The sequence below is a fragment of the Lathamus discolor genome, chromosome 2 (assembly GCF_037157495.1).
Source record: "Lathamus discolor isolate bLatDis1 chromosome 2, bLatDis1.hap1, whole genome shotgun sequence".
Taxonomy (NCBI): domain Eukaryota; kingdom Metazoa; phylum Chordata; class Aves; order Psittaciformes; family Psittacidae; genus Lathamus; species Lathamus discolor.
In genome coordinates, this window is record NC_088885.1 from 134,366,130 (window position 1) to 134,378,396 (window position 12,267).

Genomic DNA, 12,267 nt, shown 5'->3' on the forward strand with positions numbered 1-12,267 from the left:
TTTATATATTGTGTGAATCTCCTTCCTGTAAGCCATGTGAACAAAGATAAACTGCTATAAAAGCAATCCAAACAAAACCGCAAACTTTGTGTTACACGGAAAAATGCAAGACACAAGATCTGAAGCTTCTAAGATCTCTAAGCTTCTGCTTAGATGTATTTTTAGGTGAAGAACATAATTTTCTCAGAATGGTGGATGTGCTTGCAGGCTGTGGTCTGAGGCAGAGAGAAGCCTTAGATGCCGTGTCGGAGTTACTGAACTTTTTTAACCTTCTAAAGAAAATCGATACAGAAGTTCTCTCAGAAAACTGGTGAACCAGAACACTGAAACCACAGGGCACAAGCACACAGAATGAAAATGGAGCATGCAGCAGAAGTTCTGCAGAATGCAGTTAATTGCCCTTGCTTGTGCTCACAGCTTTTGCTTTGCCTATAAAATGGTCTTTATCTCAACCCATGAGTTTTTCCACTTTCAGCCTTCTGATTCTCTTACCCCATCCTGCTGAGCAGAGTGACTGGCTACCGGGGTGAGCCCACAACAGTATGTTTAAGAAAATAAAGGAAACATCAGGTCAAGCTAATGTAATAGTTCCAGGAGTAAGGCAAATACTGATGTATTTAACTGGATGTTCAGACTCACAGGACTTGGATCATGTAATCACGTCCTGTATCACCTACTCAGATACTTCATGTTGGAAAAGCAAAAGGCTGAGGTTCACTCATCTACAGGCTTCTCATCAACCAGACAGCAGACATAACTTAATTAGAAGCCAAATTATCACCCACTGCATACCCTCAAGGTGGACTCAAACCAGGAACATATACCGGATGTATGTTCAGCCAAGTGACAATACTCCCTTTTTTTTGTCCCCAGTACTACTGTGGAAAATCCCCACAATGCCCTCCCCCTCTCAAGAGGAAACAACATTAAGGTCTTGAAAACAGGCAATCCATAAGTAGCAAGCAGTGAAAGAAACTTTTATTTTTCTTTAATAAAGGGAAGACTTGAAAACAAGACTTGGAGTAACAGATAGTTCAGATGGTCACACATAGGTATGTAGTACATTGTGTAACCAGCAAACCTAAGGAGCAGAAAGCTATTTTGCTAGAGAATCATTGTAAATTCAGGTCACAGTTTATCTTCGCCTTTTCACATTAGGATCATATCTGCAAGAAAAAAGAAAACCTGTCACAAAGAAGTAAAACTTCATAATATTTGAAGTTAACAGTGGGATGTAAATAGCTTTATTATATATGCAGAACAAGGGATTGGTCACTGTTCAGGCCTTCCCCTGACTACACTTCTAGAATTAACTACTGTTGTTGACTGAAGGATGTGTAACTTGTGCATGAACTAAAGGTAACCTTTACTAAAATTTTCACTGACTTCCTAGATACTTAAAATACTTAAATCTGACACATGACTTTCTCCAAGCTCTTAATGTCCCAATATAAAGTTTCTTAAATAAAGGGGGGAAGGGTATATATTCACACATGAATGTATATCCACAGTAATGTACAACATTTGGCCACAACTCTTTCAGACAGAACCCTTTTTGCTGCTTCCTACTCCTACAGAAATCCATTCTTTGCCTTACATTCCCCTTTATACAGCATCTTACCAACTGTTAGTAATTTAGATCTACTTTCTGGATATACTAAATGGTTACCTGATTTACTGCAATATGCTTACAGTTTGATTCTGCTTGACACTGCTATCTCTTGGCTTTCTCTTTCTCTCCATTTGTGCTTCATCTCACCAAATCCTGTGTCACTTCTTTGAAAATTCTGATGTGTTTTGTATTCATGCATGATTAACTTACGGACACAACTGAATGATCATGAAGTTTTACTTCCACTCATTTTGCTTTCATTCATCAAGACTATTTTTGCTTACACAGGAAAATGTGACCACTTGTGAGCCAAATTACATCACCACATAACTGGAAAGGTATTAGAAGTCACTGCTGTTGTTATACAACTCAGATTTCTGGCAAAAATGAAATGTGTGCCCTCTGAAAGAAATGCTCTATTATTAACTGTTAATTGACAGAGCAATAAGGTTTTCTGAATGGCTTTACAAATTGATATGCAGTCTCATTTTTCTTTGATAGAGATTTTGACAAAAACCACCCATCATACATATCAACCATCATACATATTTTTCTACCTAAATGCTCAATTTTTAATGGTAGTCAAAAACATGGCAGGTTAAGAAATCAAACAGTGATCGATTGTTTCTTCACATAAAAACTAAAAGATAATGAAATCTTTGCTAAACAAAATGAGATCCTCACATTAAATCTTAAAAGCACTTCTCTGAATTAATTGCTATAGCATTGTAACACATTAGCTTGAACATTTAACTATGTCCTGCGCACCAAATCCTATTTTGGGAGGCAGGGGGCAGGGAAAGAGAAGGCGGAAAGATAAGCAGATAGGAGAAGAGGATGATGCAGGATGAAAACCTGCCATCAGGACACCACCAGCTTCAACCCTGTCTGTGACTGCCTATGGAGATGCTGACACCAACACCTCACCTCCAGCCATCTTCCATGTCAAATGAAGCCTGGATAATGTTTTCCAGAGGAAAAGAAACCAAAGGACATAACCAGAGAAAAGAAACTATACAGTGCCTGTGGCCTGAAATGGAAAAAGGACTCCAGAGATTCCGCCACTGAATGCACAAAGAAACAAAAGAGCTTGCTGGGAACAGGGAGTGAAGAATACAAAGGGCTATTGCTGAAGGCAGTACATTTATCTGTAGTCTTAGCAGGCAGTACGATAATACTTTTCCTTCCTCCTCTCTCTCACTCTACTCAAGAGCAGCAGTTGAGGGCACAGCTTTTCTTTCTAGCTCATCTTTACTTGGAATACTGCATGAATTTTTCTAACATCATCTTCAAATGCAGTTTTCATGGGAAATTTTAGCTGTTAATATTAGCATTACGCCATGTCATTTGACTCAAAATTAAGGACAAAATTAGAAGAAGGTTACAAACTGCTAAACATAAAATTGTGTGGTCTAATATTTTTGACTGTGGAAACTTCTGTAAGTACAACTATCCTAACTGACTGGAGATGAGGTAAAAAACTTTTTAAAGCATGAATGCATGAAAATTATCTAATTTTCCACTGCTGTGTTCTGAAAGGCTAAAATTAAGATATTTGGGCCAGATATTGTGAACACAGCAATCAAGCTGCACCACATTTTTATAACTGTCTTCATAACTGACAGATATTTAAAGGCTCTATTGCAGATGTAGAACTTGGCTTAGAACTTTTTTGATTAGAAATAGGTCATAAATAATTAAATTAGGATTACAGTTCAAGTAACCGGACAGGAACTCAACTGAATAGGATGATTCATTCTTTCAAAAGAGAGATTAGGGAAAGCAGCAGACAACTGAACTGAGGGTTATTGAAACAAAACTGCTGAAACAGACTGTCTTTTGCTGGCAAATGTAACAAGTTATGGCAAGAAGCAATAGCAAACGTTAAAGTGAACCTGGACCTCCCAAAGAAATCTCTCAAACTCCTGTGAGATAAGCACTGATTAGGACAGAATTAATGATTCTACTACTCTGTCAAGAGCATAGAATGATTGGTGTAAAAATACCTCTTCTCCTCTAGTCTGAAAACCAGGAAGAAGTTAAGGCACTGAGGGAGTTTCTAAGGTAGGAGCTTTTTCATTGTGAACGGATTTGAAAGCAGCTGAAGGGTCTCAAACATAAGGGATGCAGAGGGGCCATACTGAAGGATTCACTTAGGGGTTGTTTTGGGGTTTTGTTTTTGTTTTAAATTCTGTGAATCATTACTTCAAAGATTAAAAAAAAAAAAATAGCCCTGCCCATCACTTGTTCACACACCTAATGTTCTGTTGCTTTAGCTCCCTCAAGTGATTGAGCACAGGGACGGACAAGTGCCATGGCCAGAATGAAAAAGTGGCAGACCCCATCATTTCTTCTTCACAGTTCACGTGACTGACTTAATCATAAGACCAGAACACTTCATTAGACTCTAGCAAACACTAATGGCAGAAAGTCTGACCCTGGAATCTCTTTCAGCCTTTGTGAACAATCAAGCTTGTGCTTATGAGCCAGGAAGTAGCAACATTTTTGTTTCACAATGTTCTTATTAAAAACTTGTAGCAAGTCTGAATGAAACTGAAAGTTTAAGGCATAAAAAGAATTTGAGAGAAGTTAAATCATTTGGATATATTCCATGGACGGGAACCCATGGAATTTTGAAAATAACAGTCAAAGCAGCCCTCTACAAAATCGGAATTTGCCAAACAACAGGTACAGAAAAAATACACATTTTCTAAGTACAAACATAACACTCTTACCTAAAGAGATCATCAGCGAGTGATTCTTCTCTTGCATGTCGGTTCTGTTCCTGAGAAAATAAATTTATTCAATATTTGATGTTAAAGATTAAACCAGTAATACAGAAAAACAATACATTACTGCACTAACACAGTTTTTCCTGAAGAAATAAGTCTTCTCTAAGTATTTATATTATATTCTATATTTCTCTATTTAGTGCATATTCACATTAGGTAATGTATTTCACTACTCAAGTTTGGCTACCACTACCAACTTACAGAATGTAGTAGTTTGTACAAGATAGCATTTTTGGTCAGAAATATGGTTTGGGGTTTTAAGCATGTATGTAGAAATAGCAGATTTTTTAATCTGAGTATTGGTGCACAAAGGCAATTTTAATGAGTGCTATCTATAGCCAGGGATTAAAAAAAAAAAAAGGGGGGGGGGAGATAATCAGAAAGTGTTGATGTGATGGGATCTTAACTGGGCTTTGGCAACAGAATATGATTTATCAGCAAGTATTTATAAAGAAACTATTGGAAAATCAAAGTGCCAGAGAACTGTGATGACAAAATTTATTTACGACTTCTACATAAAAAAGGTGAAGATTTTTGCAATAGAAAAAATGTTATTTATTCTTATCTCTTCAGTATACTCCAACTGAATTTTACTCAGGTATATTCTGTTCCATTTATGAGTGAAGTATCAGCTGTAGTTTATAACAATTTGAACACAGCTAACCACAGAGAAGTTTTTTCCAGCTCCCTATCACGTTTTTAGAAGTAGTAAGTTTCCATACTGTTTTTCTTATTAAAAAAAAAAAGATAATTCTTTCTTAGGTTACTGATTTTGCTTTAAATCAGTATTTCTGATTATATGACTGTTGCATGTAAAGTGAATTCAAGTAATCAGCAAAAAGATGAGTTTACCCCTGACCTCTGACTTCCAGTAACTTTTCTAACGTGTATGTTCCTATAAGCATCTGTGGACAGCTGAGGTTTTATTTCAAAAATAAAGTTCAGAAGTATTTCAGTAATGACCAGAGGCTGGCACAAGCACTTACATACGACAAGTTTTTGTTTTACCATCTTCAAGAATTAATTCCTTACCTCCATTTCTTCCCTTAACCACTCTTCTAGCTCTGAACTCTTTTTAGCCTGGTGAGCAATCAAATCTGACCTTCCAATAATGTATGGAAGTTGTCCGGCCCCTGGATAAGCTATCTGTCAGACAATAAAGTCTTAACATTACAACACAAGGCAACCCACACTGCATGTAAAAGGTCTGTTTTAACAAATTCAGAAAGTCTATTCAGATATCACAGAAGGAAGTCAGTCTTCTTTGAATAACATTTATCAGAGACCAAATTTAAAAGAGATTGAAGCAAAAAAGCATTTAGAGAAAGCTATTAACTCCCTCCTTTTACCGAAAGAAAAAGAATACCTGACAAGTTACATAGGCTAAATAAGTACATTAAATAGAGTTTGAAAACATTATAAACTGATTTTTACTGATAGATTCTATTTTCTCATAGAATGCATAAACATCTCTTAAAAAATGGTGGAAAAGAAAATACTATTAGAAATTTAAAGTGTTATCTAAAAATGAGAGCATACTCCCAGAAAGCTGGAAGTTGTATTGTGTGACTCTCACTCTCTACACAGTATTTTACTGAAATGCATTTCTAGTAATCTTACGCCTTTTTTTATATATTATTTTTTAGTATGACCTGAAGTGTATTTTTACAGTGAACACTAAGACTCTTCAAATTATCCTCAAGATCCAAACAAGCAATAGATCTTACTGTTGCAAGGTACTAGATTTAGTTCCATTTAAAATCCAAGATTTGTTAGATAAAATGCAAGATTCTGAAACCCGTTAAAGCATATGCTATGCTTTATACACAGCATATGTATAAACATATGTATTTTAACATATGGTGTTTGGAGAAGTCAACTTGCTAGCTTTTGGGAGATGGTAGCCATCAGTTAACACCTTATTCCAAGTAACGGCCTGGAATAGAGAGTACAAGTCTCTAAATAATATAGCACGAGGTAAGTCTCTGTCAGCCTGGTACTTCTTCAGTCAGTTAGACAAATATTTGCTAACAGTATAATACGGTATTTAAATTGTTTCTTTCTGCAGTTACTATCAATTTAAGAAAACCCCAAACTTTCCTAACATATTTCTACAACCTCAAGGCAAACCTTTCTAGTACTTTTAAATAGTGCCATCTTGTGACCATTTCAAATACACACCAACCTTTTTAAACAGTTTGAAGTTTTTCTTTCCCCCATAGCTGGTATTTCCAGTAAGCTGACGGTTCTGTCTTGGATGGCTGACAACCAATGATCTAAACTCACACAACAGAAGTCTGCTAGGAAGATTGCTGGAGTCATCTTGCATTTTGTTGTGGTTCTTAGGTGGGAAGAAAAGGAAAAAGCATTTCAAGTGTATAAAGAGACATGCAGCGTATCTAGGGGTATAAACTTTAAAGAAAGATAAAATCATGAGCACAGCTGAGGCAAAAGTTAGGATTACAAAAGGGCAAGGGGAAGATGCAGTAGTGCTAAAAGCCAAGAAGATGGATTTACTTCTCAGTCTCCTCATATACTACCAATAGAGCTGGGAGCTCAGTAAATTTCTTTTGTATTTACACTTGTTCAAAAGACAGGATCACTAAGAATTGCAGTAAGAATAATGAAGTCAGTGTGTCTCACTGCACTAGGATTTTACTTCCAGATAAAACTTCAAGTAAGGATTTTTTTTGGTTACTTTTATTTATCTAGTATCTAAGAATAGCTTCTTTCCTCCTCTCCACCTTGCCTCTTACCTGGACTAACCAAGTATGCTTACTCTAATGGAAACTCCAGCTAATCCACGGATGACAAAGTTGAACATCTTCATCTCAGTTCTAGCCTACGGATTTACCACTTTGGCCAATGTCATGGTTTAAGTCCAGCCGGTAACTCAGATCCACAAAGCCGCTCGCTCACTCTCTCCCTTCTTCCCTCCCTCCCTGCTCCCAGAGGGATGGGGAGAAGAATCAAAAGAATGTAACTCCCACAGATTGATACAAGAACAGTCCAGTAACTAAGGTATAACACAAAACTACCACTGCTACCATCAATAATAATAGTGATAAGGGGAATAACAAGGGAGGAGAATATAAAACTAAAAGGGGGAAAGAAAACAATAAACACAGGTGATGCACAATACAACTGTTCACCACCTGAGCAATTGACTGATACCCAGCCCAACCTGAGCAGTGATCTAGCCCTTCTGGGTAACTCCCCCCAGTTTATATATTGGGCATGACTTGCTGTGGTATCAAATACCCCTTTGCTTAGTTTAGGTCAGGTGTCCTGTCTCTTCTCGGCTTTCCATGCCCCTCCTCACTGGCAGAGCATGAGACTGAAAAGTCCTTGACTAGAGTAAACATCACTTAACAAGAACTAAAACCATTGGTGTGTTATCGGCATTGTTCTCAGGCTGAAGTCAAAAACACAGCACTGTACCAGCTACTAAGAAGGAAAAAAATAACTGCTACTGCTGAACCCAGGACAGCCAACTTTAGGGCCGTAAGCCTGATCTGATCAATGAAGCAACTTTTTCTTGTACATGAGAAAACCTCGCATGTCAGAAAGTTTGCCTGCACACTTTGCTGCCTGGAGCTAGACCTATGTGGATTATAAAGGAAGCCTGAGTACAGGACAAGTTCAAAAATACTGTTAAACCATCTTCATAGACAGTTCCAGCCCAGATGCATTACAGCTGTTTTATAGCAAAGTATGAACTAAAAGTGCCTTAATGGGAGCTGATCCTGCACTTTGGTACACCTGCACAGCATTCCCTCTTCTTGAGCTGATTTCTTTTATGTACATGAAAAGGTGTGATCTTGCCACTTGCTCAGTGGCTACACTCAACCTTATTTATCTCTTCAGAATCTTTCCATTTGAGTTTCATTTACTCTCCCCCCCCCCCCGCCCCAGTGACATTCCCAGCAATTCTCCCCTTCATTCATCTCACCTCTAACAAAGCTAGCACATTATTTACTGTTAATCAGTGTCAGTTACATCTATTTTTTTCAGTGGTTCATCTCCTTAGAGCAAACAAGATTACATTCTTGTCTGGTCTTTAAGCAGTAAACTAACAAAAACATCAGTACAAGTATTAACCACACTGAAGGGTTAATACAATTAAATTAGGTTTCTATAGTTTCAGTCACCTTAAGTATCCATACAAACGTCATTACACAAGCATGCAGATGAACTACACTTCACACTGTCCCTTCACAGTCAATAATATAGACTGTACTATTCAAATTTACATATGATTATTCTCAGGATTATAATCCTCAGAACCTCCTTTACTCTCAAACAGAATCCACAAATGTTCTTAAAAGCAAAATTTTGATCCATTTTCTTAATGCTTCTCAAAGTCTGCTGTTCAAACTTACAATGACCTGGTTTCTTACCAAGACTGGTGACTGTTCTTTGAACTCGCTTTTCATTTCTGGAGTTAGAACTGATCCAAGTACCTCTTCTTTCTATTTGATTAGAATACAAATTTAATTACATAAAATTGTTTTTTCTGCTCTATGCCATAGAATAAGCATTTTCAAATAAATATATTTATACAGAAAAGAAACTGCACTTTCAATTTTTATGATTTTATGTACACTGTAACAATTGTGGGGTTTCCTTAAATTTTTTTCACATCTTTTTCTTATACGAGTAGCAAGTTTTGTCCATGTGTACAATCTTCAAAGTCCTGCTAGGCTGTGGAAAAGACTGCAAAAGCTTTTAAAAATAAAAAGTAGCATTTTCAATTTCACATGTTAAGTGTACATGTGTGCAGGAAGGACATTTCATTACTAGGACAGGAGAGCATTCTGCAGGTTCCTCACAGTTTAAAACCAGATCTGCCCCTCATAAATTATTATCAGTGGTTGAAAAAGTCAGATCAGCTTTATGCTGATAATATGGGAAGCTTTAATATATACATATTTTTTAAATAAGCAAAACTTAAACCTAGTCCTTGTCTCTTATTCCCTTCTGCATTGCTAATTGTCTACTCTGCCACAGCTCTCCCCATTGTTTTCCTCTACAAACCTGCTTTTGTTTTTTTCCACGAAGTGGCTACTGTTAACTCAAAATCCACTGTTTTCTTTGTTTCTCTTCAAAAATTGCCTTATTCTCAAAACCAGAGAAATAATCAAGAAAGTGAATTACAAGCTCTGTTTTGGTTTTGTTTTCTTCTTTTGTTGGTTTTTTTAAGAGGGTATTAGTGATTTGAATCAACTCATACAGGAATTTTAACAATCTTTCAAGTCAGAATCTCTAGATATCATGTGAAAGACATTGGACACTTCTTCAGTAACTCAACAGTCAACTAATGATTTCTTCAGAAAATCCATTACATAAAGGTAATATAATTATTATTTTTGTATAAATATCGGTGTTATAATTAACAACATACAAGAACTTTTGCTTGGACCAGTGATATATTTTGCTGTTCTACCCACAGTACTTCAAGCAAAAAGAGAGCAAAACTATCAGAATACAAGCAGCTTTCAATTCACATAAAAACAATGTCCTGAAGAATGAAAAAGTATTTCTCATTCTAGACAGGTGTTACACTGCAACATTCACATGTAATAGATACATCATGGCAATTTTTAGTTCAGAGTGATTTGAGGGTTTTAAGCAAACAAACTTTATAAAGCCACTTCCTGTATGCCAAGCAGCCTCATCCTTAAAGGATCTATCTGCATCCTTCCAACACAGTTCAATATCAGTCACAAGAATGTAACTTACCAATATTTTATTCTCCTCTCTCTGCTTTACATTTACTTCTTGAATCCTGCTTCCTTTGGTTTCCAAACATTTTTTCTTTCTCTGAGCTTCCTGGTCATGATCTGCCATTTGACCTTCCCAGTCTAGGTCTCTGCTTCCAAACACAATTTCTAGTGCCTCTGTATCTTCAGATAAATCGTCTAACTCCTTTCTCTTCTTTGATGCATGCTTTTCACTAGAAGCAGTTTTAGTGTTGTTTTTATCACTTGTTAGTTTGCCACTTTCCCCCACAAGCTTTATACCTGTGTCTTCTAATGCAAAGTTTGGGCTCAGGTCCAGGATGTTATTTTTACTCTGATGCCTCTCTGCTTCACTGTTCCACACTGATGAAGCTGCGGGTTCAGCGAACTTGGGAACAGGCAATGACCTTTCCTCCAGTTTTGCTAGCTTGGCTACAGATGTTTCTTCTCCTTCTTCAGCTCTTTCCCTTAACCAGAGAGTATTTACAAAAGAAATAAATTACAAAAGCATTTGTGAATATAACTAGCTGCATTTGCAACATAACAGCTTCCTGGAGTTTTAATGACCGCATTATGAGATTTGAACATAAATACCCTTGAGGAAAAGTTTGCCATTCTAGAAAGCTGATCAAAAATTACCTTTTTATTTTGAATTAAATGTACAACCCTTGAATTAAAATTATTAACCAAAATAGCACCAATAAAACAATAAGGGAAATAATGTCTAGAACATTTCAACATACCTTTTTCTAGCTACTTGGAAGTAATTCATAATGGAGTTAGACTGGTGATGTGAAGCACACTCACTAGGTTTAACAGCTTCTGAACTTTCAGATGGTGAGACAGGATGACTTTTTTGACTAAACCCAGATGTTCTGTTCACTCTAGATGTTGATGTCCCTGCATTTAAGCTGCCACTGGTGCTAGGGTTTTTCTTTATGGTGGTTGTATCCTGGAAAGCCATCTTTCCTCGTCTATCCATCTGGGGAGTATTCTCTATCTCCATACTACTTTAAAGAGAAAAAAAAGCATTAAGTGAACACATAAGAAGATACCACAGAGATACACTGCAGAATACCATTTAAAAGAAAAAAAGCTGTACCCGCACTTTGCACATACTTGTAAAAAATGCAGGCGTGCTAAAAGCAAATTGCAAAATCCATCATGATAAATATATTTTTACAATTGTGAAATGGCTTGAAAATTTCTAATAGTTAAGACTGTCAAATCAGGTAAGCAGCATCTGCATTTGTATCCGAATCATGTAAGTCCTACTTTTTCTGCAGAAATTATCTCACTGCAGACAAATGGAAGCTATTTAGTAAGTGCCATTTCTGACAAAGTGTATCTTTGTCCATTGGCAATGATACAGTTCCTCTGTCACAAAAGATTGCTTTATTTGCAAGTATTAGCTTAGAAACTGTTTCCGAAAATACTTTACCATGTCTGCTCTTCTATTTCTGTATCAGCCACATATGCTGCACTGTCATCTGCAGCAGCTACCATTAGGGTTTCATCCACAACCAAACTCTGAGAAACAGCTCGCCCTACAACAGCTGATGCACAAGTACTTTCAGTTACAACTGCAAGATCAACACAAGAGAAGAATTAAAAGGTTAGTATCAAATTGGTGTTTCTTTGCATGTGTTATCACACATCGGTAACTGATTTGGTGAGATTCTTGTAAAATGGTCCCAAAGCAATTTTAATAAAACAATAAAGCAGATCTATTAATTAAAAAGAAAACAAAACTAAAAAAAAAAACAACCCAGCTCTAAAGGACTATATTATGGGATTCAGGTTTAGTTAAATATTCCACTGAATGATGTTTTTTTTTCTTAAATAAAAATGAACCACAATGGGAAATCATTATTCATATGGATATAACATAATAAATCATGCAATATATATTTTATGCACAACTGTCAGAGCACAAAACTCCTGATCTTTAACATGTGATTATTATATTTGAGATTATTTCTACTAATGTAGAACCAGTATTGGCTATCAAAACAATTTAGGATAACTGTCTTCTACAAACAACTTCTCATAATCCCTATAGTAAGGGGATTATCTTAAAACATGATTTGCTGTTCTCATTATTTCTCTGTATAAGAGAAAG

General features: G+C 36.4%; 1 protein-coding gene across 6 annotated transcripts in view; it reads right to left on the bottom strand.

Annotated features, from left to right (window-relative positions):
- Positions 1–956: 956 nt before the first annotated feature.
- The window catches only part of NBN (nibrin), a 29,724-nt gene continuing 18,413 nt past the window's right edge, over positions 957–12,267 (bottom strand). For 3 of the 6 annotated variants that reach the window (XM_065668549.1, XM_065668552.1, XM_065668551.1), the window contains 8 exons: positions 11,587–11,728; positions 10,889–11,155; positions 10,147–10,612; positions 8,805–8,876; positions 6,590–6,745; positions 5,437–5,550; positions 4,348–4,397; positions 957–1,166 (listed from right to left, as the gene is read on the bottom strand). In XM_065668549.1, the coding sequence (XP_065524621.1) occupies positions 1,136–1,166; positions 4,348–4,397; positions 5,437–5,550; positions 6,590–6,745; positions 8,805–8,876; positions 10,147–10,612; positions 10,889–11,155; positions 11,587–11,728 (1,298 nt within the window). In that variant the 3' untranslated portion in view covers positions 957–1,135. The remainder of the gene's footprint in view (positions 1,167–4,347; positions 4,398–5,436; positions 5,551–6,589; positions 6,746–8,804; positions 8,877–10,146; positions 10,613–10,888; positions 11,156–11,586; positions 11,729–12,267) is intronic. The other 3 variants (XM_065668550.1, XM_065668554.1, XM_065668555.1) reach the window with 2 other exon arrangements.